The 27,637-nt window shown below is 40.1% G+C and overlaps 3 protein-coding genes and 1 long non-coding RNA gene across 5 annotated transcripts in view; 2 read left to right on the top strand and 2 right to left on the bottom strand.

The window, feature by feature from the left end:
• The window catches only part of LOC115218857 (V-type proton ATPase subunit B), a 38,219-nt gene extending 32,041 nt beyond the window's left edge, over positions 1-6,178 (top strand). Inside the window, exons 12-14 of the mRNA XM_029788808.2 lie at positions 742-846; positions 2,566-2,695; positions 4,599-6,178. Of these exons, the coding sequence (XP_029644668.1) occupies positions 742-846; positions 2,566-2,695; positions 4,599-4,756 (393 nt within the window). The 3' untranslated portion in view covers positions 4,757-6,178. The remainder of the gene's footprint in view (positions 1-741; positions 847-2,565; positions 2,696-4,598) is intronic.
• On the bottom strand, positions 910-13,091 carry LOC118766028. Its single transcript, XR_005001959.1, has 3 exons — positions 13,008-13,091; positions 9,611-9,615; positions 910-920 (listed from the first exon to the last, which is right to left on the bottom strand). It is a non-coding gene; the product is annotated as an uncharacterized LOC118766028 (long non-coding RNA).
• A 1,515-nt stretch (positions 13,092-14,606) lies between these two features.
• LOC115219459 (zinc finger protein 26-like) lies at positions 14,607-24,649 on the bottom strand. Of its 2 annotated transcripts, none has more exons than XM_036509135.1 (2): positions 24,297-24,649; positions 14,607-16,862 (listed from the first exon to the last, which is right to left on the bottom strand). In XM_036509135.1, the coding sequence occupies exon 2, from the start codon at positions 16,812-16,814 to the stop codon at positions 14,862-14,864; it is 1,953 nt and encodes a 650-aa protein (XP_036365028.1). In that variant the 5' UTR covers positions 16,815-16,862; positions 24,297-24,649; the 3' UTR covers positions 14,607-14,861. The 2 variants fall into 2 exon arrangements, with proteins under 2 accessions (XP_036365028.1, XP_029645486.1); XM_029789626.2 differs by lacking the exon at positions 24,297-24,649 and adding an exon at positions 19,699-19,715.
• Positions 24,650-26,930: 2,281 nt separating this feature from the next.
• LOC115219458 (2-hydroxyacylsphingosine 1-beta-galactosyltransferase-like) overlaps positions 26,931-27,637 on the top strand; it is a 7,412-nt gene continuing 6,705 nt past the window's right edge. The window contains exon 1 of the mRNA XM_029789625.2: positions 26,931-27,038. The gene's annotated coding sequence lies outside the window, so the exon portion shown is untranslated. The remainder of the gene's footprint in view (positions 27,039-27,637) is intronic.

Below are 27,637 nucleotides of genomic sequence, written 5' to 3'. Positions count from 1 at the left end.
CTCAGTGGTTAGAGTGTCGAGCTTACGATCGTGAGGTTGTGAGCTCGAATCCTGGACCAGGCTGCGTGTTGTGTTCTTGAGCAAAACATTTTATTTCACATTGCTCCAGTTCACTCAGCTGAAGAAATGAGTCGCGATGTCACAGGTGCCAAGCTGTATTGGCTGTTGCCTTTCCTTTTGCTAACACTGGTGGCGTGGAGAGCGGAGGCCGGTGTGCATGGGCGACTGCTGGTCTTCTGTAAACAACATTGCTCGGATTTGTGCCTGGGAGGGTAACTTTCTAGGTACAATCCCATGGTCTGTGTCGTGACCAAAGGGGGTCTCAGAATCCCACTGACATATGTACCCTTGGTGGAAACAATGTGAAATATCATGTGACAAAGCTGGTCCTTTAAATTCCAGCTATCATCCATCTGAAGTGGTTCCATATAATTTTGTCCTACCCAGTTTCACTTACAAAGTATGGGTCAATTTGAGGCTAAGATCCCATACTGTCGAACCAAAACCAGGACCCCATGATTGCAAAATGAACTTCTTTCAGCCATACAATGCCTACAATTTGTTAGGACACTCTTCTTGATCCCTCTTAAAATAGTGAAGCACCATTTTTTTAATTTAAGAACTGGTGCTTCTTTAGTGTATTATGACTCAGGTGAGTGTTCGCGACAGACTTTATTTGCCATTTTTGTCCATGTTTTCAAATTTCTCTAACCTTTTTTCTCTTTCTCTGTCATTTCATAGATCTACCCTCCAATCAATGTGCTTCCATCACTGTCTCGTCTTATGAAATCAGCCATTGGTGAAGGAATGACACGTGAGGATCATGCTGATGTTTCCAATCAGTTGGTGAGTGTTGCTCTATAACAGGACGTGTTTGTCTTAGCCCCGATCAAACTGCTCTATGATCAAAGATATTTTAGCTATGACCTTTCTGTTTTGTTTTTTGTTCTTTTTTAGACAACATATCTAGCAGGTGTCCTTTAAGATGGTTGTGGGATGTAATTTAAAGGAAATTTTGCTGTTATTTTTAGCAAGTCTAGGTCCCCTCAGTGTGTCTGTGCACAAATGTCATATATCTGTCAATAATATAGCCACTACCATGTCTGGTCACCAACAATATATATATATATATTGAAAAATGTGACCACATGTGTACTGTTGGCGATTTTTTTTCCTCTGTCTTCCCTTCTCCTATGTTTCCGACGAAGAGCTCTGCTCGAAACATTAAACCCTCCTTCTTGAGCGTCCAATAATACTATATTTGTTCCACGTCCTCGTGTTGTTGTGTTTTCATGTTTGGATTAACCATATATATATATATATATATATGTATATATATGCACACATACAGATTTTTAAATAACAATTATATATGCAAGCATATTCACATACACAGACACACTTGTTGATTGCTATCTTCTCCTCGCTTTGTCCAACACTTTCATCTGCCAAGTTTCCTTCCTTTAACCTATCCCATCCTCTTTCTTGCGTTATTGCCTCTTTTACTTTTATCATTTGACATTATGGTTCAGCACTCACTCACTCAAATGCTCTCTACTCCTCTTACACATAAACGTTATTGTCTAACCTTGTATACTGAAATTGTTGTCAAGCCTTCACAATATTTGTTTGGCCCCTCTTATCTAAATATTGCCTAACTCCTTATTAATATTATTGTTTGGCTCTCTCCAACTTAAAATTTTGTCAAGCCCCTCATATTTGTTGTTTGGCCTCTTCTGCTTAAAGATTGTCTAGTTCCTCACAATATTTATTGTTATTTAACCCTTCTACTTAAATATTCTCCAGCCCCTCATATTGTTTGGTTCCTTCCCACTTCAGTATTGCCTGACCCATTATTAATATTATTGTTTGGCTCCTCTAAGTTAAATATTGTCCAGCCCCGCATATTGTTTTCTAGCTTCTTCCAACTTCAATGTTGTCTAGCCCCTTTCATTTCAATGCCTTGCCCAGTGGTTCTCAAACTGGCAAATACCACACCACCCTATATATTAGGGAAATCTTTTGACACCCCTTCTCTCTCTTTGTTACTGATAAAACAAAATAGATTTCGTATGTGTATAATTCTTCTTACCTCAGCATAGTGTTTGAGAAATCTAAAACCTTGAAAACTTCCTTCATTTCATTAAACATGGCAATTTGTCTGCCTCCTTTTTCAACCCTCACAGCACCATACCTATTTCTTTACTGTTCACAAGGGGCTACACACAGGGGGGACAAACAAGGACAGACAAACGGATTAAGTCAAGTATATTGACCCCAGTGTGTAACTGGTACTTATTTAATTGACCCCCAAAAGGATAAAAGGCAAAGTTGACCTCGGCGGAATTTGAACTCAGAACGTAGTGGCAGATGAAATACCGCTAAGCATTTCGCCCGGTGTGCTAACATTTCTGCCAGCTCGCCGCCTTTCACAGCACCACACCACCCATTGAGAAAGACAGCCTCTCCATTCGTATTTCAATGTTGTTTTGTATCTCCTTGTAGTTGACATTGCCAGTTGGCCTCTATATTACTCCATTACACTGATCCACTCTCTATTTGTAGTACGCCTGCTATGCCATTGGTAAAGATGTGCAAGCTATGAAAGCTGTTGTTGGTGAAGAAGCTCTAACATCAGAGGACTTGCTCTACCTGGAGTTCCTCACCAAGTTTGAGAAGAATTTCATCTCTCAGGGTAAGTCACCGGATATGGTTATTCCGTACTTAAATCATTTGTTATAACACCATTACTTTCATTCTTGTAACATCCTACAATCACCGCCAACTGCTACTATTAACTTGTGGCATTACTATTGATAAAACATGTCCAGTCTACAGAGTAAGACCTACACCTCACCCAAAGTTGGTTGGTTTGTTCTGTTGCTGTGTATGTAGGATGACACAGACATCCCACATCCTGTGTCAACATGGGAAGGAAAAAAATGAATGTAAATGATGATTTTTTAAAAAATTGTGGGTTTGGCAGAAGGGACAGTGCTCATGGCCATCTCAGACTCTCTAAGATTAGTGAAGTTGAAGAAAAAATGAGCAGAGGAGGAGAGAAATTCTAGAAGGTTGATGTTCTGAGGAGTAAGGACAGACTGTTGTGATTAATACTGCAGTTGGGGGCTGGGGAAGGGATTTGGGTGTAGCAAAAGGGAAAAGAGAGGAGGAAAGACAAGTATGTTGATTATATAGAGATTTATACATTTTTCTATGTAAGCATGGGTTAGATGAATAGATTAGTGAAGTATTGTTAGCTTTTGGCTGCCCTTCCTTTTGTAACCCTTATCTGTATTTCACTTATAGGTTCTCTTATTCCACATATCTTTAAAGATAAATATAGTGAAAATGATGGCAGCATCATCACCCATAGCATCTGTGTGTGTGTTTGTGTATATATTTAATACACACACACACACACTCGATAGGATTCTTTAATTTTCATCATCATCATCGTTTAACATCCGCTTTCCATGCTAGCATGGGTTGGACGATTTGACTGAGGGCTGGCGAACCAGATGGCTGCACCAGGCTCCAGTTTTGATTTGGCAGAGTTTCTATAGCTGGATGCCCTTCCTAACGCCAACCACTCCGAGAGTGTAGTGGGTGCTTTTTACGTGCCACCGGCACAGGGGCCAGTCAGGCGGTACTGGCAACGACCTCGCTCGAATCCTTTTATACATGCCACCAGCACAGGTGCCAGAAGGCGATTTTGGTAACGATCACACTAGAATGGTGCCTTTTTACGTGCCCACTGCCACGGAAGCTAGTTGGCTGCTCTGGCACATCTACTAAAGCCACTTACAAGGCTTTAGTCAGCTTAGGGTTATGGTAGAAGGCACTTATCCAAGGTGTCACACAATGGGATTGAACCCAAAACCATGTGGTTGTAAGTGAACTTTTTAACTACATAACCATATCTGCATTTATATATATATATATATAGCATCATCATTATTTAATGTCTACTTTCCATGCTAGCATGGGTTGGACAGTTTGACTGATGACTGGCAAGCCAATAGGCTGCACCGGGCTCAAATCTGATCATCTCTGGCTAATCGCTGAGAGGACATTGGTGTTGCCTTGGCGGAGGTTTGTGCTCTCTGAGTACTTTTGTTTTTAGAATGACATTATAAGGTAGATGGCAGTGACCAGATTTGGGTGGTTTGAATGCTAAAGGTGTGTGTGTGTGTATGTGATCACGTGACCGACCAGACCATCAGATGTTGTTACACATCGCTGGTCACAATGCGTTCGCATTGTTTTAGCCTTTGAATGACACCACCTCGCTGGCTAAGCGAGCAGGCAACAGAAGAAACAGTGGTGAAAGAGTACAGCAGGGATCACCACCCCCTGCCAGAGCGTTGTGGAGCTTTTAGGTGTTTTCGCTCAATAAACTCACAACGCCCGGTCTGGGGATCGAAACCGCGAGTCTGCTGCCCTAACCACTAGGCCTTTGTGCCTCCTATGTGTGTGTGTGTGTGTGTGCGTATATATATATATATATATATATATATATATATATATAGCCTCTGTGTTTTAAATGTCCATAATTCACCATAACTAATTGTCAAGGGTTCCTTTCCTCATTGCAGGTCACTATGAAAACCGATCCATATTCGAATCGTTGGACATTGGCTGGCAGCTGTTGCGAATCTTCCCGAAGGAGATGTTGAAGAGAATCCCTGCGGCCACCCAGGCCAAGTACTATCCTCGGGACGGCGGTCAGTCCACCACTTCCACTCAGCTGTAAAGGGCTTGCTGCGACTGCACCACGAATCTCCTGGTTCTTGCACTGAACAACACATTCCAACTCCCACCCCCCCGACCCCCCACATACACACCATCCACATGATAGCTGTTTGGCCAGCTCCATGAGTGGTGTGGCATTTCATCCACTGTCGTTTTCTACATCAGTGTCATTACATATATATATATATATATATATACATATATATATATATAATGTGCACATACATATCTTGTAGGATTAATTGCTCATACATGTATACAGATACACATGCATATATATATAAACAGAAAAAACTTAAAATCTGTGGGTACCCTCCTTATGAACAGGACCAAAGCATAACATCCACTGCTGTATGATATTGGGAGGATGAAGAGGTGTTGATTGTGGGTTTCAATGCTCTATCTCTTCATTGTTGTTATTATTATCGTTATAGTAGCAGTTGTTGTTCAAATTCTTGTTAGTCTGCAGAAAATTAGCTTTAGCAGTGGATCCTCTCTTCAGATGCACTAAAATCTCCCACTTTTTCTTTCTCTCACACACACATACACTCTATGTACACTCACTATAAATTTACACACACCAATGCAGACAGATTATTCTGTGTTGCAGCCCACCATTGGCTGAAATCAATAGGTATATCTTTGACATATCTCTCCCTTGGCACACACTGAAATTTTTTGATGATGTTCATTAATACACAAAAAACCCTCCTTTGTATTGCTGACACAAACACATACACACACGTGTACATATATATATATATATATATGTGTGTGCACACATACAAATTCTCTAGTTATTAAGCACACTGGATGCATGTGGAAAACAGAAAGGCAAAAACTGATACAAAAAAAAAATTACAACTTTAGAAACTATTGCCGCTGACTAAAATAATAATTACACGAGTGATTTCAAACAATAATAATAATTTCTTATCTGTTCTAAATTTCAATAAATTTTGAAAATATATTAAAAAAAAACCCCCTAAAACAACCATCTAATTTTAGATATCAAATTAGAACTTTTCTATAAAAAAAAATGTTTTTACTGACATGAAATGATGTTATCCCCTTTGAAAAAAAAATTTGGTTTATAGACAATCTCAGTAATAATACAATAATCCTGTTACTGTTTCAATGTTTATTATCGTCCAAAGAATTTGAAGAAGAAAACTTGGTCTTTGATTTTAATGAATGTGGCGGCAGTGATTGTTCTAGAAGTGTTATGAAAGCTGTCATGATTCTCATCCCTTTCAAAAAAAAAAAAAACCAAGCAGATTTTTTTTTCCTTGGTAGGGATGGCTATTATATATATTTTTTTTCTAAACCTTTCCTAAAAGCCTGTTGGACATAATTGTGTGATAGAAATATTTCCTTTTTTTTCTTCTGTTGGAAAGAAATAAAACTTGTACTGTTAATTCTAGCAATGTGCATTCTCTTATTACTGATGTCAATGATGATGATGATACTGGACTTTTAGAAAATGTCTTTTTTTCTTTACTAAACTGTTTGTAAAAGAAAAATCTTTTTTTTGATCATAGGCCTGCTCTGTTGGGTCAGTCCAGATTCAGCAGGTCTATAATCAAAAGTCTTCCAGTCATGACCACCTCTTTTATTTTTCAGAGATAGGGTAGCTTGGACTACATATTGCATCCTTCCTTTCAGGTAGAATGTTATTTGAGAGATATTTGGTTGCTATTTTTAGCTCCAGATCAGGCAATAATACTAACAAGAAGCTAGCACCTTATCCACTGGAGGTGACTCAAAACTCACTGGAGCCAGAGCCTAAATATACAGAAGTACTACAAGATCCTTTGATTTGTACAGACCCCATTTATTAGTCAAACTATATTTTATGTTCCTTGTGTAGAAAATCACATAAGGGACAAATATATTTAAACTTTCAACCAAAGACTTGTGGGTTCAATTAACACTCAGAACCTCTCCTGTTCTATTAACATGACAATGGACCAGATTTCTAACTAAATACACTGTCCATGCATTTTAATTAACTTTAAAAATAATTTAGTAAAACTATCCCATAATTGAGCTGGTGTTTAGAAGAGATAGGTTTTAATTTAGATGTGAACACTTTAAAACCGGGTTTTGTATCCTAGGACTTGGAGTGGCCACAGATGGATTGATATTTTTTGAGGAGGGGGCTAGTCGATTAGATCAACCCCAGTACGCAACTGGTACTTAATTTATCAATCCCGAAAGGATGAAAGGCAAAGTTGACCTCGGCGGAATTTGAACTCAGAACGTAAACAGAGACGAAATGCTGCTAAGCATGTTGCTTGGAGTGCTAACGTTTCTTATTTCTTTATTGCCCACAAGGGGCTAAACATAGACGGGGATTAAGTTGATTACATCGACCCCAGTGCATAACTGGTACTTAATTTATCGACCCTGAAAGGATGAAAGGCAAAGTCGACCTTGGTGGAATTTGAACTCAGAACGTAATGGCAGATGAAATACCTATTTCTTTACTGCCCACAAGGGGGGACAAACAAGGACAGACAAACGGATTAAGTCGATCATATTGACCCCAGTGCATAACTGGTACTTAATTTATCGACCCCGAATGGATGAAAGGCAAAGTCGACCTCAGCGGAATTTGAACTCAGAATGTAATGGCAGATGAAATACCTATTTCTTTACTGCCCACAAGGGGCTACACACAGAGGGGACAAACGGATTAAGTCGATCATACTGACCCCAGTGCATAACTGGTACTTAATTTATCGACCCCGAAAGGATGAAAGGCAAAGTCAACCTCAGTGGAATTTGAACTCAGAACGTAACAGCAGATGAAATACCGCTAAGCATTTCGTCCGGCGTTGCTAATGTTTCTGCCAGCTCGCCGCCTTAGAGGTGGATTGATATTAAAAAAATTAACCTAACATGCAGCAAGTGAGTTCAGACTAAATTCACTCTTTGTTAACTGAAAAATGGATAAATAGCTCGTAGTCCTGTGGACTTCTGTGTCAGGAATGAACCCAATGATTTCTGACATTGTTGTCAAGGCTGCAAATTAGTAGCATTTAAACTGGTCTTAACCAGCCAAATTATTTTACATATTTTACAGCCAATTTGGCCAGGTCTGGTCTCTCCTGTCTACTCTGTAATGTCATTCTAAAAATAAACAATCACATCATCAAAATCTCAAAGCAACAAGATAATGCTTGGTTAATGCAAAACAATTAAGTATTTGACAGAATAATCTGAAGACTAAAGGGTTAATTAAATCAACCTGGTATTTATTTTAATGAGCTCAGAGGATTAAAAAGCTCAAAGCCATTTGAAGTCACAGTAGGAAGGAGAACACCAAGGTGGCAAATGGGTAGTGTGTTGGATAGACTGACTTGTGGTGGTTTTGATTCTCTATGCTCTGGGTTCAAATCTTGCTAAGATCAACTTTGCCTTTCATTCTTTCAGGGTAAATAAAAAGTGTGTCCATCCAGGGTGTGGATTGAACAGAAACAAGGTTGAGTGAGATATCTTGCCCAGGCTAAACACATACTGACTACAGATACTTGGCCAGCAGGTCTTATGAAAGGGGACATAAATCAAGGCAATTTCTCATGGAGAATAATACCAGTGGCTGGGCCTCTTAAACCATAGCAATCCAGGGTCTGGTGCATTTTGAATCTGTCTCTGATACTTTGCTTTCAGACTTTATATGGGGCTACCCCACCACCCACAACACCTACCCCAGGGTTTGTAGTTCTGTGAGCTGCATAGTGAACTTAGTAGTGCAGGTGTCATGACAAAAGCACTCAGTACACACTGTAAAGTGGTTGGCATTAGGAAGGGCATCCGGCTGTAGAAACCATTCCAAAGCAGTCATTGGAGCATGATGCAGCCCTTGGACACATTGGATCCTTGTCAAACCATGTGACCCAGGCAACATGGAAGACAGACGTTAGATGATGGTGATATTTGACGAAACAATATGACCTTATTATTAGTTGTATTATTTCCTGTTTTGTAGGCAGGGTGTAACTGAATGGCTAGGAAGATTACTTCATAATTGCATGGTCTTAGGTTCGATCCCATTCTATGGAATCTTGGGCAAATGTCATCTTTTTATAGCCTTTAATCAATCCATTACCCTGTAAATGAAACTGGGTGAATGGAAAACTGTACAGAAGCCTGCTGGGTGGGCTGCACCAGCAATTCAAAAAGTACAACCATGTCATTGTGTCACATCAAGAATTATATTAAGGATGTACGTGTGGGTGGAATAGTCGACCCCTTACACATTAATTCAGGAGTTGGTTGATTGGTCGAGTGAATCCTTATCAAACGGCAGAGATCCACCTCTAAAGTCTGCTTTAGTTATCATGAACAAAAGAAATAAATTCGAAAAGTAATCTTTGAACTTTTCTGGTGCAAGGCTTTAACACTTTAGTGTTCGCATTATTCTGCCAAAATTAATCCTTTTTTATCCACATTGCTTTGAACTAATCATGCATTATCTTGTAGCTATGAGATTATGATGATGTAGCTGTGAATTTTTAAAACGATATTGTAGGGTTAGTGTGAGAGACCAGATCTGGCCAGTTTGAACATAAAACAGGCAGAATACTTCTGGCCGGATATGGCCGGTTTAAATGCTAAAGGGTTAACAATGAACTTGGTGAAACACCAACACTGGGGAACTCTAGTATGGGCCCCCCCAGAAATTCCAGGTTCATGTCTGGCACGCTGGAAGGCTACTGGGAATGAGGCATCCCTCAGCTCTTGTTAAAGAACGTCTCTAGAAATCACTTCAAACCCTGGCTACGTTTGCTCTGATAATTGGGGGTGACTTGGTCAGCAAATCATCTGCGACCATTGACAATATTCCGACTGAAACTTCAAACAGGTGTTCTTCACCTTAATGACGAATGATGGCTATGGCATCTGCACCATTCGACACACTCGCTCTGCCAGTGGGGCAATTGACAAATTTGCAAGTTTTGGATGTGGTCAGCATTCATGAGGAACGTGGTGAACTTGGTGGAGCCAGCTCAACCCACCCTGAGTAAATGCCACCCCAAGCACAAATAATTACTGAGGAATTCACATAATCTTTATCTTCAACATCATCATTCTAACATCTACTTTTCCATGTTTGCATGGGTTAGATGTGTTTCATTGCAGTGGATTTCTACAACCAGGCAGATGGAAACAGAGCAGCCTGTCATATATAAATATGTGTGTGTGTATTTACATTTGTATTTCTCCAACTGTTGCAAGCTGCAGGCAGTGAGCAGTGATGTTGTTTGTATTTCTGTTGTCACTAAATTGTCAACAGACTTTGCAAGTTGGAAGATATGTGAAATAAGAGGTCCTTTATTTGGAAAATAAAGATTAGTGGTAGGAAGGGCATTTGGCTGCAAAATAATATCCCCGAGATCATCAACATCTAATGTCCATTTTTCACACTGGCATGGGCTGGACAGTTCAACAGGAGCTTGGAAGTTAGAAGATTGTGCCAAACTCTATTGTCTGCCTTGGCACCCTTTCTAATGCCAACTAATTCATGTGGACTGGGTGTATTTTTACATGACACCAATATATTTATTCAACCCATGGTAGCAAAGAAAAACTGATGTAAAAACAAGTAAATGAATACAACTTACTCCATTCAGTTTTTGCCTACCAAATTCACTCATGGTTGGCTAGGGACCTTAGCAAGTGTCCAACGTGCCAAAGAGTGGGACTGAACCTGAAATTAAATAGTTGCAAAGCAAATTTCTTAACCACATAACCATACCTACAAATTAAAGAAAAACAAAATGTGCAGATTATACACAAAGAAATACATCAAAACATGCCAAAGTACAAATATCAACAATGAAATATTTTAATGTCAAATAAAACAGTAAAATGTAAAAGAATTTCTAGGGTATCCATGGCAGGATTGTGAAGAGGGTAAATTGTTGGTTGTAGAGATAATTGATTTTTCACTACCTTGACAAGGATTATACAAAAATGCATGAATCAAATGTTTAATTAAAGTATTTTTCTTAACCCGTTTGTTGTCATATTTTTGTAGAAATACACTGTTTTTGCTACAAGAAAATAACGAGTTTATTAAAATAAGTGTCATTATTAAACTGGTGTCCGGAACATTAATGAACATGGAATTTTGATGAAAGGTTTCCATTTAGAAAATTTAAAAAGTTTTTATGAGTCCCAAGAACAGGTTCAGATGGGCTGAAATCAAAAGGGTTAAGACAGGAGGCAGACTTTTTATTTTGTATAAAGTCCATAGGTACATGAAAACATACGTCCGTGTGTATGGTGTGTGTGTGTGTGTGTGTATATATATATATATATATATATATATATATTATATATATATATATGTGTGTGGAGGCGCAATGGACCAGTGGTTAGGGCAGTAGACTCCCAGTTGTAGGATCGCAGCTTCGATTCCCAGACTGGGCGTTATGGGTGTGTATTGAGCGAAAACACCTAAAGCTCCACGAGGCTCTGGCAGGGGATTGTGGCGATCCCTGCTGTACTCTTTCGCCACAACTTTCTCACATTCCTTCTTCTGTCGGCCTGCTCACTTAGCCAGCGGGGTGGCGTCATTTGAAGGCTAAAACAATGCGAAGCGTATTGTGACCAGCGATGTCTAGCAACATCTGATAGCCTGGTCGGTTACAGTCACATATATATATATACACACACTATCAACCACTGAAAGCATGAGGAGTTTCCAAGGGTTAAAGTCTTGCCTATGTTTAGATTACAGTGACTGAAATTGTGTGAGGGGATTGTTGTTGTTAGGCCTAAAGTAGATGTCATTATGAGTAATATCCAGGCTACAGTGGAGAAGGCAGGCCACTGGATTTGGTTAAAAGGAGATGATGGACAATGGCTAGAAGAATACTGAGTAAAACCCAGTGACCAGTTGATCTTGCAAGTGGCACTGGTGTGCAAGAATGTCATCGAGAAGAAGACCCCAAAATGGCATGTATTCTTTCCTGACGACCCTGTAAGCTTGCTAGCATCCAGCATGGAGGGCTTTCAACTTACAGTACTTGCATCTGCAAGTTGTTTGTGGAAAAAAAAACCCCAAAACTTATCAACTACTGGCACCATGAGGGGTTTTCAAAGGTTAAAGTTACGACACTTAATAAATGAATAAGTCTATGTAAACAATTTGATCGAAGACAGAAGAATAGTCAATAGGTGTATATACATATCTCAGAAATTGTTGCTTTTTCTCAGTCCCACATCCAAACCATTAACCATCCACCAGAAACACACATGGCTTAATTTCTATAGAACATCTGTAGAGTGAATTTTAAAAAGTAATATCATCATCATCTAACATCTGTTTTCCATGCTGGCATGGGTTGGACAGTTTGCCAGAAGACTGCACCAGGCTTCAACTTACAGAGTGAACTGTATATATATATATATATATATATATATATGTGCATTTGTGTGTGTATATGTAAATATATATATATATGTATATAAACACATGTAAAAAGCACCATCAGAATGTGATTAATGTCAGCCCCCTTGCCCTGACTGGCTCCTGTGCCAGTGGCACATAAAAAGCACAATCTGAACATGGCCAATGCCAGCACTGCCTTGACTGGCTCCCGTGCTGGTGGCATGTAAAAGCACCATCTAAACAGGGTCAATGCCAGCCGCCTCTGGCCCTTGTGCCAGTGACATGTAAAAAGCACCCACTATACTCTCAGAGCGGTTGGCGTAAAGAAGGGCATCTAGCAGTAGAAACACTGCTAGATCAGACTGGAGCCTGGTACAGCCTCCTGGCTTCCCAGACCCCAGTCAAACCATCCAACCCATGCCAGCATGGAAAATGGACGTTAAATGATGACGATGATTATATATATATATAAGCCAAAGTGCTGTGTAGTGAGAATGAAACTGAACCCATATAACTTTATGGGTGCAGAAATGTCTAAATGAGTCCTTTTTTCCCCTGCGAAACTAATTTATTATTAGACTAAGAGTTAAGATGTGAAGGACAGTGTATTACTGAGGAATATGGAACAACACTGGGTTTATGATTCCCTGTTGTTTAGCAATGAAGACTCAGTTGTCTGCTCCTGAATTAATGTGGCAGAGACATTAGCATGCTGGGCAAAATGCTTGTACGGTTTAGAGAGAGTCATTAATGTTATGAGTTCAAATCCTGCTGAGGCCAACTTTTTTCTTTTCGCCTTTTTGAGAGTGGTGTGGGATGGGGATCAATAAAAGGATCAGCCAAGTACGAAGGCTGGTTTCACCTTTTAGCACTCAGATTCCTTTGTCAAATATAAGGCTTATTTATTCACATTGTTTTGAATTGATTACTCTTTTACTTGTTTCAGTCATTTGACTGCGGCCATGCTGGAGCACCACCTTTAATCGAGCAACTCGACCCGGGACTTTTTCTTTGTAAGCCCTGTACTTATTCTATCGGTCTCTTATGCCGAACCGCTAAGTGACGGGGACATAAACACACCAGCATCGGTTGTCAAGCAATACTAGGAGGACAAACACAAACACACATACATATATATATATATATATATATATATATATATATATATATATATATACGACGGGCTTCTTTCAGTTTCCGTCTACCAAATCCACTCACAAGGCTTTGGTCGGGCCGAGGCTATAGTAGAAGACACTTGCCCAAGGTGCCACGCAGTGGGACTGAACCCGGAACCATGTGGTTGGTAAGCAAGCTACTTACCACACAGCTACTCCTTCGCCTGATTGTACTTTATCATTTAGCTTTGAGTTTCAAAGTCATGTGACTGTATATTTTTAGAATGATATTGTAGGGTTAGTGTGAGAAGCTGGATCCAGTCAGTCTGAACAAAAACTGGTAGAATATCTGGGGCTGGATATGGCTGGTTAATATTTCTTTAACTCTTTAGCACTCTGATTACTCTGTCAAATGTAATGTTTATTAATTAACATTGTTTTGAATTGATCATGCATTATGTTGTAGCTTTAAGATTTTGTTAAGATAACTGTTAATATTTAAGAATTATATATAAGGGTTGGTGTGCGAAACCAGAGCTAGCCAGTTTCAACATAAAACAGCTGGACTATTTTGGCTGGATATAACCGGTTTAAATGCTAAAGGGTCTGAGGAACCTAAATGTGTCTGGCACCTGTGTCGGTGGCACATAAAATCACCCACTACACTCTCGGAGTAGTTGGCGTTAGGAAGGGCATCCAGCTGTAGAAACACTGCCAGATCTGACTGGCCTGGTGCAGCTTTCGGGCTTCCCAGACCCCAGTTGAACCGTCCAACCCATGCGAGAATGGAAAGCGGATGTTAAACGATGATGATGATGATGATGAAATACTAACAAACTCCTTTTTCAAAAGTATATTACAAATCCATTCACAACTATTTTTCGTCCTTTTAACAAACACTTCCAGTTCTATGATACAAACTTGTTTTAAAGTAATCTAAATTAAAAGCTTTCGGCAAAATATCACGTTAATTTATGTTCCATAAACTGGTTTAATAATCATTTCTGCTATAGGCATAAGGCCTGGAATTTGTGAGGAGAAGGATAGGCAATTACATCGACCCCAGTACTTGACTGGTATCTAATTTATTCTTTTCCACTCTAGACACAAGGCCCGAAATTTTGGGGTAGGAGGCCAGTCAGTTAGATCGACCCAAGTATGCAACTGGTACTTAATTTATTGATCCTATAAGGGTGAAAGGCAAAGTTGACCTCAGTGGAATTTGAACTCAGAACGTAAAGACGGATGAAATACCATTAAGCATTTTGCCTGGCGTGCTAATGATTCTGCCAGCTTGCTGCCTTTGGTTTAATAATGACAAAATTATTTTATTAAATTCATCGTTATTTTCAAAATTAATTGAAATGAAGGGGATGTACTTCAATGGAAATATGGTTAAAGTACTTATCGTTTAGAAACAGTTTGATTGGAAGCAAAGGATGGCTGCAATGATTGCCCATGCAACACAACTTGTACTACAAACCTGGTTATGTATTTAAAACATACTGGCAGAAAAGCTGACACTTTACTTACCAGTTCAACCTAGATCAATGTTTAGTATCTTAGAAATGTCATCCTAATATTCACTACACGTTGCTGACAGGAGTCTGCTTATGGCTGTTCAGTTCAGTAGATTCGCTACACTGAGAAGGGCTGTTAAGTTTTGCACCTGAGTGGGTCCTCAAATGAATTTTTAAGGTAGAACTTCGTGCAAATGCCTTGTCACATTGTTCACATTGGTACAGCTTCTCACCTGTATGAGTGACCATATGCGACTTCAAATGACTGGTAGACCTGAAGCGATTACCACAAACATCACAAGGAAACTGCCTTTCACTATAATGCACTTTGAGGTGAAGCTGTAACTGTTCTGATGTAGTAAAACCTTTCCTACACTCTTTACAAGTATTCTTTGTTTCTTTGCTGTGAACAATCTTGTGAGTCTTTAACTGTGAAGTAGTGATGAAACCTTTGCCACAGATATCACAATGAAATGGTTTCTCTCCAGTATGGATCATTGAATGAACCTTCAAGTAAGATTTCCTAGTATAGCCTTTCCCACATACCTTACACATGTAACATTTCTCTTTGTTGTGCGTCTGCATGTGAGCCTTTACCTGAGACAAAGCAGAGAACCTTTCACTGCAAACCTCACAAGGATACGGTTTCTCTCCGGCATGTGTTTCCAAGTGGTTTTTCAGTGAAGAATCAGAAGGACAGCACAACTTACACACAGCGCATCGAAGCTGGTTTCTGATAGCCTTGAGTTGTTTGTTCATAACCTCTTCCTCGTGACTGTCGTTCGTTTGATGCAATTTGGAGTGAATGACCAAGTCGGAAATTTGGTGAAAAACTTTGCCACATATTTTACAACGATGATGTTTTTCACCTGTATGAGAAAACATGTGCCTCCTTAGGTTTTTTTGCCTCAGGTAAGCCTTGCCACACACAGCACATACAAATGGCTTTTCATCAGTATGGCATCTACTATGAAAATTTAAATCCTTTTTTGTATAGAATCCTTTATTGCACACCTCACACAGCCAAGATTTCACACCAGAATGTGCCAACGTATGAACTTTTAGATTTGTGCCATTTGTAAAACTTTTGTCACACACACTACATTGGTAAGGTTTCTCACCTGTGTGAACTCGAGCGTGAATCTTCAGCCTATAATTAGTGCTAAATTTCTTTCCACAGGTATCACAACTAAATGGTTTCTCACCTGTGTGAGTCCTGGTATGAATTTTCAACTCTTTTTTCAGCTTGAAACTTTTACCACATATAATGCAGAGAAACGGTTTCTCACCTGTATGGATACGTCTGTGAAATTTAAGATCGGAATTTACAGAGAAACCTTTACCACATGTTTCACATGTATAGGGTTTTTCTCCAGTGTGGTACCTTTTGTGGATGGTCAGTTCTGATTTTGTCTTGAAACTTTTCCCACAAATCTCGCATTTGTGTGGCTTTTCTGCCATGTGTCTTTTGGTATGAACATTCAAAATCGAATTCGTCCGGAACCATTGATCACACAGCTTGCATTTATAGGGTTTCTCCCCAGAGTGAATCCGCTCATGGATCTTTAGCAGTGACATTTTCACAAAGCCTTTGTGGCAAGTAACACAAACAAATTGCTGTTCAATGGAGTGACTTCTCAGGTGAAGGTTTAGCTCAGATTTGGTGACAAATGCCTTAACAGTGCAGACGTTGCAACGGAAAGGCTTCTCCCCAGCGTGTCTCTTCATGTGGAGCTTCAACACTGCATTTGTTGAGAAAGCTTTACGACACATCACACATTTGAATGGCTTCTCCCCAGTGTGGCTTCTGGTGTGTACTTTCAGGATGTAGTTAGAGTCGCAGCACCAACCACAGATTTCACAGCGATAGGATTTTACTCCAGTGTGAGACGTCATGTGAATTTTCAGGCAGAAATTTCTTGTATAACTTTTCCCACAAACTTTGCAGAAAAACTTCTTTGATACCAATGGGGCAGTTTTTAATGGTTGCTGTGGCAGCTGATACAATTTTTGAGGCATTTTGTCACACAATGTGAATTTTTATTCTTTCCTTTTCCAATTCCGAATCTGAAAAAAAACCAAAAAAGCAACATATATATATCTGTAAATGTAATATGGTACAATTATTCGGTAGCCATGATAAAACTCTGAGTTTCGGATGCTGAGGTGGAAATCCATGCCGCCATCTCTTCAGTTATCCGGCCATCGGAAAAATGTTTTCTGATGACTGGATAACTGAAGAGATGGTGGCGTGGATTTCCACTCCGACATCTGGAACTCGGAGTTTTATCATGGCTACCGAATAATTGTCACATATTACTTTTACAGATAAATTCCTCTATTTACATATTATCGAGGTCTCTTCCATTCTTTTGTTGTCTTACCATTTCTATCAATATATATATATATATATATATATATATATATATATATATATATATACATACATATATATATATACATATATATATTACACATATATATATACACATATATATATATATATAATTAGTTAATGACTGTTATAAGAATTAAAAAAAAACATTTTTGTACATTACTATCTAAGGCAGTGATTCTCAACCATTTCTTACCAATGGAACCCTTTGATTCTTGTTTGATTCTACTGGACCCCCCATTCAGTATTTAAAAATCCTATAATACTTTTATAATTAAATAATATTTAGAATTGTATTAAGAAAATTGTTAAAATATTTTGTGTGCTGTAGAAGTATAACCAATTTATTGCAAATGAATTTTAACAACAAAATCTTGAGTGGATCCCGTAAGGGCCATGTGGACGCTGGTTGGGACCCACTGGTCTAAGGCCAATCCCATTGCTTTACAGTTGATGTAACAAAAATGAGTCTCTTTGGGTGTTGAACATAATTTTCTATGATGCTATAATGAGATGATGACTAATTCAATAATTATTTACAAGGGTGAGTGGTCCATTGCATTGATTATTGTAGCACTATAATTAATTGTAGTAGAGGCACATGGCCTAGTGGTTAGAGCAGCGGACTCGCGGTCGAGGGATCGTGGGTTTGAATCCAGACCGTGCGATATGTGTGTTTATGAGTGAAACACCTAAGCTCCACACGGCTCCGGCAGAAGGTAATGGCTAACTTCTGCTGACTCTTTCGCCACAACTTTCTCTCTCTTTCCTCCTGCATCTTGCAGCTCACCTGCGACGGACTGGCGTCCTGTCCAGGTGGGGAACCTATACGCCAAGGAAACCAGCCCTTATGAGCCAGGCGTGGCTTGAGAAGGAACAAACAATAACATAACTAATTGTATAGATTACCATACAAAACTATAACATACAGCACTGTGTTACCATGAACTAATGAGAGAGCTTCTGTATGGTACCATGCCATGCCAGAAATAGCCACTAAATTGCCTTCAAACCTCATCATACTATTTAAAAAAGGGAGGGAGGCATTAGAGAATGTAGTCTTAGATATATTATGCATGAAAAAAAAACAAAACAAAACAGAAGAATGAGAAATGCTTTGAGTCACTTAAAGATAGACAAAGGTTTGACCTTCATATACGTCAATGGTTCTCATCCAGGGTCCACATAAGAATTTGGGTGTCCATGCAACAAAATAGTAAATTGGGGATCCACAATACTATTTTAAGGGCTCCTAAAAAATTTTTGCTTTAAATGCACATATAACGTGCAGGTGGCACGTAAAATGCACCAATCCGACCGTGGCCGATGCCAGCCTCGCCTGGCACCTGTGCAGGTGGCACGTAAAAAGCACCAATCCGACCGTGGCCGATGCCAGCCTCGCCTGGCACCAGTGCAGGTGGCACGTAAAAAGCACCATCCGACCGTGGCCGATGCCAGCCTCGCCTGGCACCAGTGCAGGTGGCACATAAAAAGCACCCACTACACTCACACGGAGTGGTTGGCGTTAGGAAGGGCATCCAGCTGTAGAAACATTGCCAGATAAGACCGGAGCCTGGTGCAGCCTTCTGGCTTCCCAGATCCCCGGTCGAACCGTCCAACCCATGCTAGCATGGAGAACGGACGTTAAACGATGATGATGATGATGATTTATTGCAAGAAACAGCTGGGTTTCTTTAATGTTTTACATACTTGAACCTGCACAAGTTAATGTGTGGAAAACAAAATAGGAATTTTGAAAGAAGTTTCTATAAAATGGATGGAATTCCGCCGAGAAACGTTGGCGAAAGTAATGAGCACGCAGACCCAGTGTTTAAGGCAGTGCTTTTCAACATTTTTGCTGGAGTGGAACCCCAAGGAAACATTCCACTGGCTCGAGGAACCCCTGTGCAATAATTTAATAGTCTTATGCACACATACCTGCACAGGAGAATTAAAAATTACTGCCGATTTTAGCAGTTTTGTAACTTCTTGCGGAACCCCTGGACTGTACTGGCGGAACCCTGGTTGAAAAGCTCTGGTTTAAGGTTAGGGCTGTGGTTACACCGAAAACGGGTGGTGTACGTATTCTTTACCTCCGCCGAAAAGTTTACTCAGACTTGTCACCCCTCGTCATCATTATCTGTTATTAACAACTTATTTCTAGCTTCACTTTGAGGAAAATGATTATTTACTCGACTTATAAAACTATCTATTTGTATCTCTCACACATAAATCTCTATTTCTGACTGGTTGTCTAGCTATCATTTCTTACTGCTTTCTTCTTTCATTTAATAAAACAGTCTTGCAGCTAAAAGTACGACTCCAAAAAGATATAAAATAAACAAGAACTGAGAAAAAGCAAAAGCAAAAACAACTGAAACTAAAACGAAAATTATCAATATTGTTAACAATACGTTTTACCAAAGAAAGTTTTGACCCTAAGTTACGAAAGCGTTAAAAAAAGTTTAATTTACAAAATCTAAAACAAAAGTGAAACTTTTATCTTACCTGAATTGGTTGAAAATATTTGTTTTAAAGAAAATATCGTAAAATATTGGAAAATATCGTAAAATATTGGTATAAATAATTACTAAACAAGACGTAGAAGAGACTCTCAAAGCAACCGAAATTCGCGCGAATTATTTGCATTCAAGGGAGATAACTCTCATTAACAATGTAAATTTTCACTCTTAAAAAAGAGGAGAAAAAATATAAATTGTGACGTGATTGTTGTACGCAGTGGCCCCGTGTGGTGTATCTCGTTGGAAAAGGGTGAAAGAGGAGACAGGACGCAATAATAAATTGAATTAATAAATGGATGGAAGCACTCCGTCGGTTGCGACGACGAGGGTTCCGGTTGATCCGAATCAACGGAACAGCCTGCTCGTGAAATTAACGTGTAAGTGGCTGAGCACTCCACAGACACGTGCACCCTTAACGTAGTTCTCGGGAATATTCAGCGTGACACAGAGAGTGACAAGGCCGGCCCTTTGAAATACAGGTACATTACAGAAACAGGAAGTAAGAGTGAGAGAAAGTTGTGGTGGAAGAATACAGCAGGGATCACCACCATCCCCTGCCGGAGCCTCGTGGAGATTTTTAGGTGTTTTCGCTCAATAAACACTCACAACGCCCGGTCTGGGAATCGAAACCGCGATCCTTAACCGCGAGTCCACTGCCCTAACCACTGGGTGCATGTATGATACAACGGACAAAATACCAGGAGAAAGAAGAAATTTTCTAACGCAAGCACAAGGCTATAAAATTTGGCGGAGGGTTTATTCGATTAAATAGGCCTCAGTAATAAACTTGCAATTCGATTTATCGACGCCGATGAAACTGAAAAGCAACTTCGACCTCAGCGGGATGTGAAGTCAGAACGTAAAGGGACATAAACAACCACGGCAAATAGTTTTAGTCCGGCACTATTTCTGTTGTACTGCCACAAATACTTACGTCTGTCTATCTATCTATCTATCTATCTATCTATCTATCTATCTATCTATCTATCTATCTATCTATCTATCTATCTATCTACCTATCTATCTATCTATCTACCTATCTATCTATCTATCTATCTATCTATCTACCTATCTGTCTGTCTGTCTGTCTGTCTGTCTGTCTGTCTGTCTCTAATCTATCTATCTATCTATCTATCTATCTATCTATCTATCTATCTATCTATCTATCTATCTGTCTGTCTGTCTGTCTGTCTGTCTACCTGTCTGTCTGTCTATCTATCTATCTATCTATCTATCTATCTATCTATCTATCTATCTATCTATCTATCTATCTATCTATCTATCTATCTGCCTGCCTGCCTGCCTGCCTACCTACCTACCTACCTGTCTGTCTGTCTGTCTGTCTACCTACCTACCTGTCTACTTACCTACCTACCTACCTACCTATCTATCTATCTATCTATCTATCTATCTATCTATCTATCTATCTATCTATCTATCTATCTACCTATCTCTGTCTGTCTGTCTGTCTGTCTGTCTCTCTCTCTAACACACACACACTCTCTCTCTCTCTCTCTCTCTCTAGGCGTGGTTGTGTGGTAAAGCAGCTTGCTTCCCAACCACATAGTTCCGGGTTCAGTTCCGCAGCCACTTGGGCAAGTGTCGTCTGCTTTAGCCTAAGGCCGACCAAAGGCCGACCAAAGGCCGACCAAAGGCTTGCGAGTGGATTTCATTAGCGAAAACCGAAAGAAGCCCGTCGTATGAATACATGCGTGTGTGTGTCTTTAGGCTTGTATTTGTTCCCCACCGGTTAACAACCGGTGTTGGTGGTTTACATCCCCGTAAATTAGCGGTTCGGTAAAAGAGACAGATAGAATTAGTATCAGGCTTCAAAAAATGTCCTGGGGTCGAATTGTTCGACTAAAAGCCCTCAAGTTGGTGCCCCAGCATGGCCGCAGTCAAATGACTGAAACAAGATCAAAGATAAAAGATGTGTGTGTTTGTGTTCCTTTATTCTTGTTTCAGTCTTCTGACTGCGGCAATGCTGGAGCACCACCTTCTTGTCGAAGAAATCGACCCTCGGACCTATTCTCTGTAAGTCTGGTATTTATTCTATCGGTCTTTTTTGTCGAACTGCTAAGTTGAAATATATATGTACACACACACAGACACAGACACACACACACACACACACACACACACACACACACACACACACACACACACACACACACACACACACACACACACACACTCACAGACACACACACAAGTCTGATAAGTGTTAATGCACGAAACTGTCGGACACTGAATCACTTCATTATTTCCGCTCAATATTAATAAAAATATGCATACATACATACATACATACATAATACATACATACATAATACACGGTGGTTGTCTACTCCTTATGCAGAGCTTGACCACCTCCTGTACCTACACCTTAGAACCATCATGGCATCTGATGTGGCTTTTTAAACCAGACAATGCTCTGAAAAGCCACCCACATAGATTACATATCCGATTTGGACCACCAGGAGCTGCAGATAAGATCTGAAGCCAGCAAAAGACAAGAATGGTCTGTCACAGACTGCACACAAAAAGGTCATTGTCATTCACCTTCTCGATCGTCACATTCTTTCTTAGATCTCTTTTGAGTCTTACTTGCGTTATCCTGGCCTCTTCAAGTGATTTTACTCCACTCCACATTACATACATACATACATACATACATACATACATACATACATACATAAATGCATGTATACATGCATACATGCATACATAAATGCATGTATACATGCATACATGCATACATACATAAATGCATGTATACATGTATGCATGCATACATACATACATACATACATACGTACGTACGTACGTAAATACATAATACGTCCATGCATGCATGCATACATACATACATACATACATACATACATACATACATACATACATGCATACATACATACATGCATACATACATACATACATGCATACATACATACATACATATATAAATGCATGTATACATGCATACATACATACATACATACATACATACATACATACATACATGTATACATGCATACATGCATACATACATACATACATACATACATGTATACATGCATACATACATACATACATACATGTATACATGCATACATGCATACATACATACATGTATGTATATACTTCTCTATATATTCAATTGTCCATAGAAAGAGGCAGCTTTGTATCTGTCGCTAAAGATTTTAACAAATCTGTTGTCGGGATTGGAACTGAGAAACGAGAAGAGCGAAACTGAGTCCAGCATCTCGCACCTCCGCATTACGAAAGCATCGAGTTTCCGAAAGGTTGCTGTTATGCAAAACATCGCAACACGGTACCTACTGTCCCATTGATTCCTATGGATTCATTTTTCAGAAGTAAAAATCCCGACAAAACAAACAAAAGCCAATAACAAGCAACACAACTTTTACGTAAGGAAATAACCATTTTCAAATGGATGGAAGCACTCCGTCGGTTACGACGACGAGGGTTCCGGTTGATCCGAATCAACGGAACAGCCTGCTCATGAAATTAACGTGTAAGTGGCTGAGCACTCCACAGACACGTGTACCCTTAACGTAGTTCTCGGGGATATTCAGCGTGACACAGAGAGTGACAAGGCCGGCCCTTTGAAATACAGGTACAACAGAAACAGGAAGTAAGAGTGAGAGAAAGTTGTGGTGAAAGAGTACAGCAGGGATCACCACCATTCCCTGCCGGAGCCTCGTGGAACTTTTAGGTGTTTTCGCTCAATAAACACTCACAACGCCCGGTCGATGTAATTGACATTTTCAAACAGGCGCAGTACAGGATACATAAAAGCATTTGAAGAGAAATACTCCAGGGAATAAATAAGAATAATATTGTAGTATATACTCTGTTCGAAACATGTTAACTGCTGCAGGATTCCCTGTGAGTTACTGGGAATGAACAACCGCACTGGTTTCTGCTTGGCATGAAGATCATCATCATTGTCGCCGTCGCCGTCGTCGTCTCTCTCATCATATACTTCAAGGGGTGAAGAATTTAACCAAAGTTGTTGACATTTATGATGAACCCAGTGTAGGAATTGGGGTCGATAAGAATTTTCTTGAAAATTTGAGGTTAGGTTCCCCAATCGGAAGCGTTATAAGCAACCTCCTTTATGAATGTCAAACTTTAGCCATATTTTTTGCAGTGAACTGAAATAGTGCGGTTGCTCCGAGCAATTCCAAACAGTTCCACGAGTCATTTTAATGTTGTGCATATTAAGTGTTTCGTAAACCCTCGTCTAATGGCATGTAGCTTAGTGGTTAGGGTGCATAGCTCTCGATTATAATGTCATGGGTTCGATTCCTGAATCGGACAGGGTAGTGCATTGTGTTCTTGGGCAAAGTACTTCATTTCACATGGCCCCAGTCTAGTTAGCTTTAATGAGTACCAGCTGACTGCTGGCGCGGCACTGTCTTCATCCGTCACAACCTGATGCGTTACTGAGCCCTGAACGAAGGGATGGAAGACATGTTCATGTCTCTTCAAGACTATATAAGCACTTAAAACAATTACAAAAAGCATGGAACACATCAGCTACCGAACAATACTCGCCCGTGAGTGACAGCTAGCAGCTTTTACTGTTCAGAAAAAGAGAAAAGATTTTAGGTTTTGCATAAGAAATTCTACCTTTCTCTTTCTGCAAATCACTCGAATGCCATCGTGTTTATCGGCACATAACACACATCTCGCACACTCAGGCGCTGTGTACGCTATCAAGTATCACAACGGATTTCTGAGAAAACAATGTCCGGGCAGTTAATGGAATCGCTGCTTGAGCCCTTGACCCAATTCATGTCACCATTGTCATTTGTTTTGCTCGCTATAGGCATCGTCACTTGTAACGCTTTGGTAACGGAGCTGGATTTTGCTCCCACATCAAATCGTTGCAAAAATATTGAAGTTTAAAGTCTGGCGGCAGACAAGAAACTCGCATACACACATACATACACACACGCACTCACGCTCGGTTATTCACACACACACACATACACACACTCATACACTTACACATATACACATACACAAGACACAATTACCCTCAGACATATACAAACACATTCAAACACGCACACACACACACGCGCACACAAACACACACACACACGCACGCACGCTCACACACGCGCACACACACGCGCACACACACGCGCACACATGCTCACACACGCGCACACACACGCGCACACACACGCACACACACGCACACACACACACACACACACAACACGCGCGCACGCGCGCGCACACACATACACACACACACACACACACTCTCTCTCTCTCTCTCTCTCTCTTTGCTCTCTAATTCTTCTGGATCGTTAAAATAAAGTACCAGCGTAGTGAGGGCGATATATATATATATCCTATATTGTTTTCTAAATATTCATAAAATCATAATAGAAGACATTACATAAAAATGGGGGACAACGAATAATACACACATGTGCATACACACACACACACACACACACACACACGTACGCCGCACACACATAATGAAAAACTAAGGCTTTCATGCACACATAAACATACACACATATGGCACCCATATTCTTATTATTGAGGCCGCTGAGTGGTTGCCGAAGCAACGAGAGTGCCATTAAGCAATCACTTGACTTGCTAGAAATAGCAGCCAAATTATTTCAAATCACACCAAGTCGTCTCAAAGCAGGAAGGACACGTTGAAAAATGTAGTCTTAAAAAGGAATAAAAGAAGGAGAAAAAATGGGAATGCCGAAGAAATTTTGAATGCTTTTGATCAAAGATCTGCTTAATAAGGGCTAAACTGGGGCTAAGCGACGACAACAACAACAGCAATAGTGGAGGCGCAATGGCCCAGTGATTAGAGCAGCGGACTCGCGGTCTTAAGTACGCGGTTTCGATTCCCAGACCGGGCACTGTGAGTGTTTATTGAGCAGAAACACCTAAGCTCCACGAGACTCCGGCGGGGTGGTGGTGGTGAACCCCGCTGTACTCTTTCACCACAACTTTCTCTCACTCTTTCTTCCTACTTCTGCCACAAAGCAGAGGAACCATGGTGTAACTCACTATGGTGTGGTAAACTTTCAGACCCTAGTCTAGATTGCGAATCCTCTGTACTCCAGGATGGTTCAGCTCTCCACCCGTTAAAAGCCACCGTTTACGGAATGAGGATAACAACGTAGCTTTCGCGCCCGTGCAACCGCCAGTCTATCGCGTGAGGTGGGTGGATCTTCAAGTTGCCAAACGCATTCTTAGTAGCTTAGAGTAGGCTCGAATTCGAGATTATTCTTTGTGGTTAATGGCGTGAATCCTGATTGGAAGAACAAGAAGACAACAACAACAACAACAACAACGACGAAACAAACAGACGGTGGTGAAAGGATTGGTGAAACCCCCCTTTGTTGAACTCAATACCCACACCCGCCAACAGCTCTTGAGCTGAGGAGATGTCCACGTTTAAACGACACCATTTTTTTGAACTATTGTAGGGTTAAAACTGGGGATACACGTTGGAACGCCTTCTGCAAGTCAATAAAGCAGTCAAACGGGTATTACTATACCTCAACTCCGAACATGAATTTTATACCTCAACGGTAAATAACGACTACGGTTATGGGGTCCGCTCAACAGTCTTGGCTTCGGCCGACTGTCGTTGGTCGGATCTAGCTCAACCCCGAGTGAATATCGCCACAAATAAAACAGCTAATATTGTAAGAGGGGAAATTTTAATTAAAATCACACCCCAAATTCCCTGGTTTATTATATTAAATATTTCAATACTTTAATTTACAATGATGAAATAGCCTCTAAAATAATTTGGTAGAAAACCAGATAATTAAAAAAAAAATTTCCTTTCCATTATAGGCTCAAAACCTGAAATTTTGAGGGAAAGGGCCGGTTGATTACATCGACCCTAGTGGGCAAACGGTATTTCATCGACCCTGAAAGAATGAAAAACAAAGTCAACCCTGACGGCATTTAAATTCAGAAAGTAAATACCGAACGAAATCCCGTTTAGCATTTTATTTTGTTCAACATGCTAACGATTCTGTCATCTCACCGTCTTAGAAAATTAGGGAATTTCATGAAGGAAAATTACATCTTAAAACGTCTTCTTCGCTCACTTGATATATTTATTCTGTGTTATTGTGATTCGTCTCTAACGGACGTTCAAAACAGTTTGGAGACCAGCGTTCGTCGGCCTCGTCAAGCAAACGCTGGTCGTTTCTCGTTTCTTCTTATTTTCGTGTTTGGCTATGGAGTGTTTGGTATCTTGCTGTTGAGAGTCCCAACTACACCATAAAAACACATGTAAGTAGTGTGTGTGTACGTGTATATGTGTGTGTACGTGTGTGTACGTGTGTGTGTGTGTGTGTGTGTGTGTTCTTGTTTGCACACTTATCGAACCTGGTCAAGGTTGCTTTAATCCGACCTGCTTCGCCGTTGCAGCAACATGCGAATAAGTTCAGGATCAAAGCAGGCCTTGATTAAAGGATCGAACTTTCTTTAATAATATGTATTTTTGTATCATCATCATCATCATCATCATCGTCGTCGTCGTCGTCGTCGTCATCATCATCATTATCATGTCTTCAAGAGTTTCCGTTGCACAATCAGAGGCATTTAGATGTCCCTAAGATGTTTGAAGCTTTATTATTTGAACCGTGGCGAGGTGACAAAATTGTTAGCACATCGGATGAAATGATTAGCGGTATTTTCGTCCGTCTTTACGTTCTGAGTTCAAATTCCACCGAGGTCGACTTTGTCTTTCATCCTTTCGGGGTCGATGAAATAAGCACCAGTCAAGCACTGGGGTGGATGTAATCGACTTGTCCCCTCTCCCAACATTCCAGGGTTTGTGCTCATCGTGGAAAAGATAAATAGAGCCGTGGCAAGCGGACAGAATCGTT

Source organism: Octopus sinensis, linkage group LG14 (assembly GCF_006345805.1).
Source record: "Octopus sinensis linkage group LG14, ASM634580v1, whole genome shotgun sequence".
NCBI lineage: Eukaryota > Metazoa > Mollusca > Cephalopoda > Octopoda > Octopodidae > Octopus > Octopus sinensis.
The sequence above is the reverse complement of the archived record's forward strand: the minus strand, read 5'-3'. Positions and strand labels throughout refer to the sequence as shown.

What these genes read in the sequence shown, in the direction of transcription:
- LOC115219459 (XM_036509135.1), bottom strand. Translation starts at nt 16,814, where the DNA reads ATGCCTCAAAAATTGTATCAGCTGCCACAGCAACCATTAAAAACTGCC.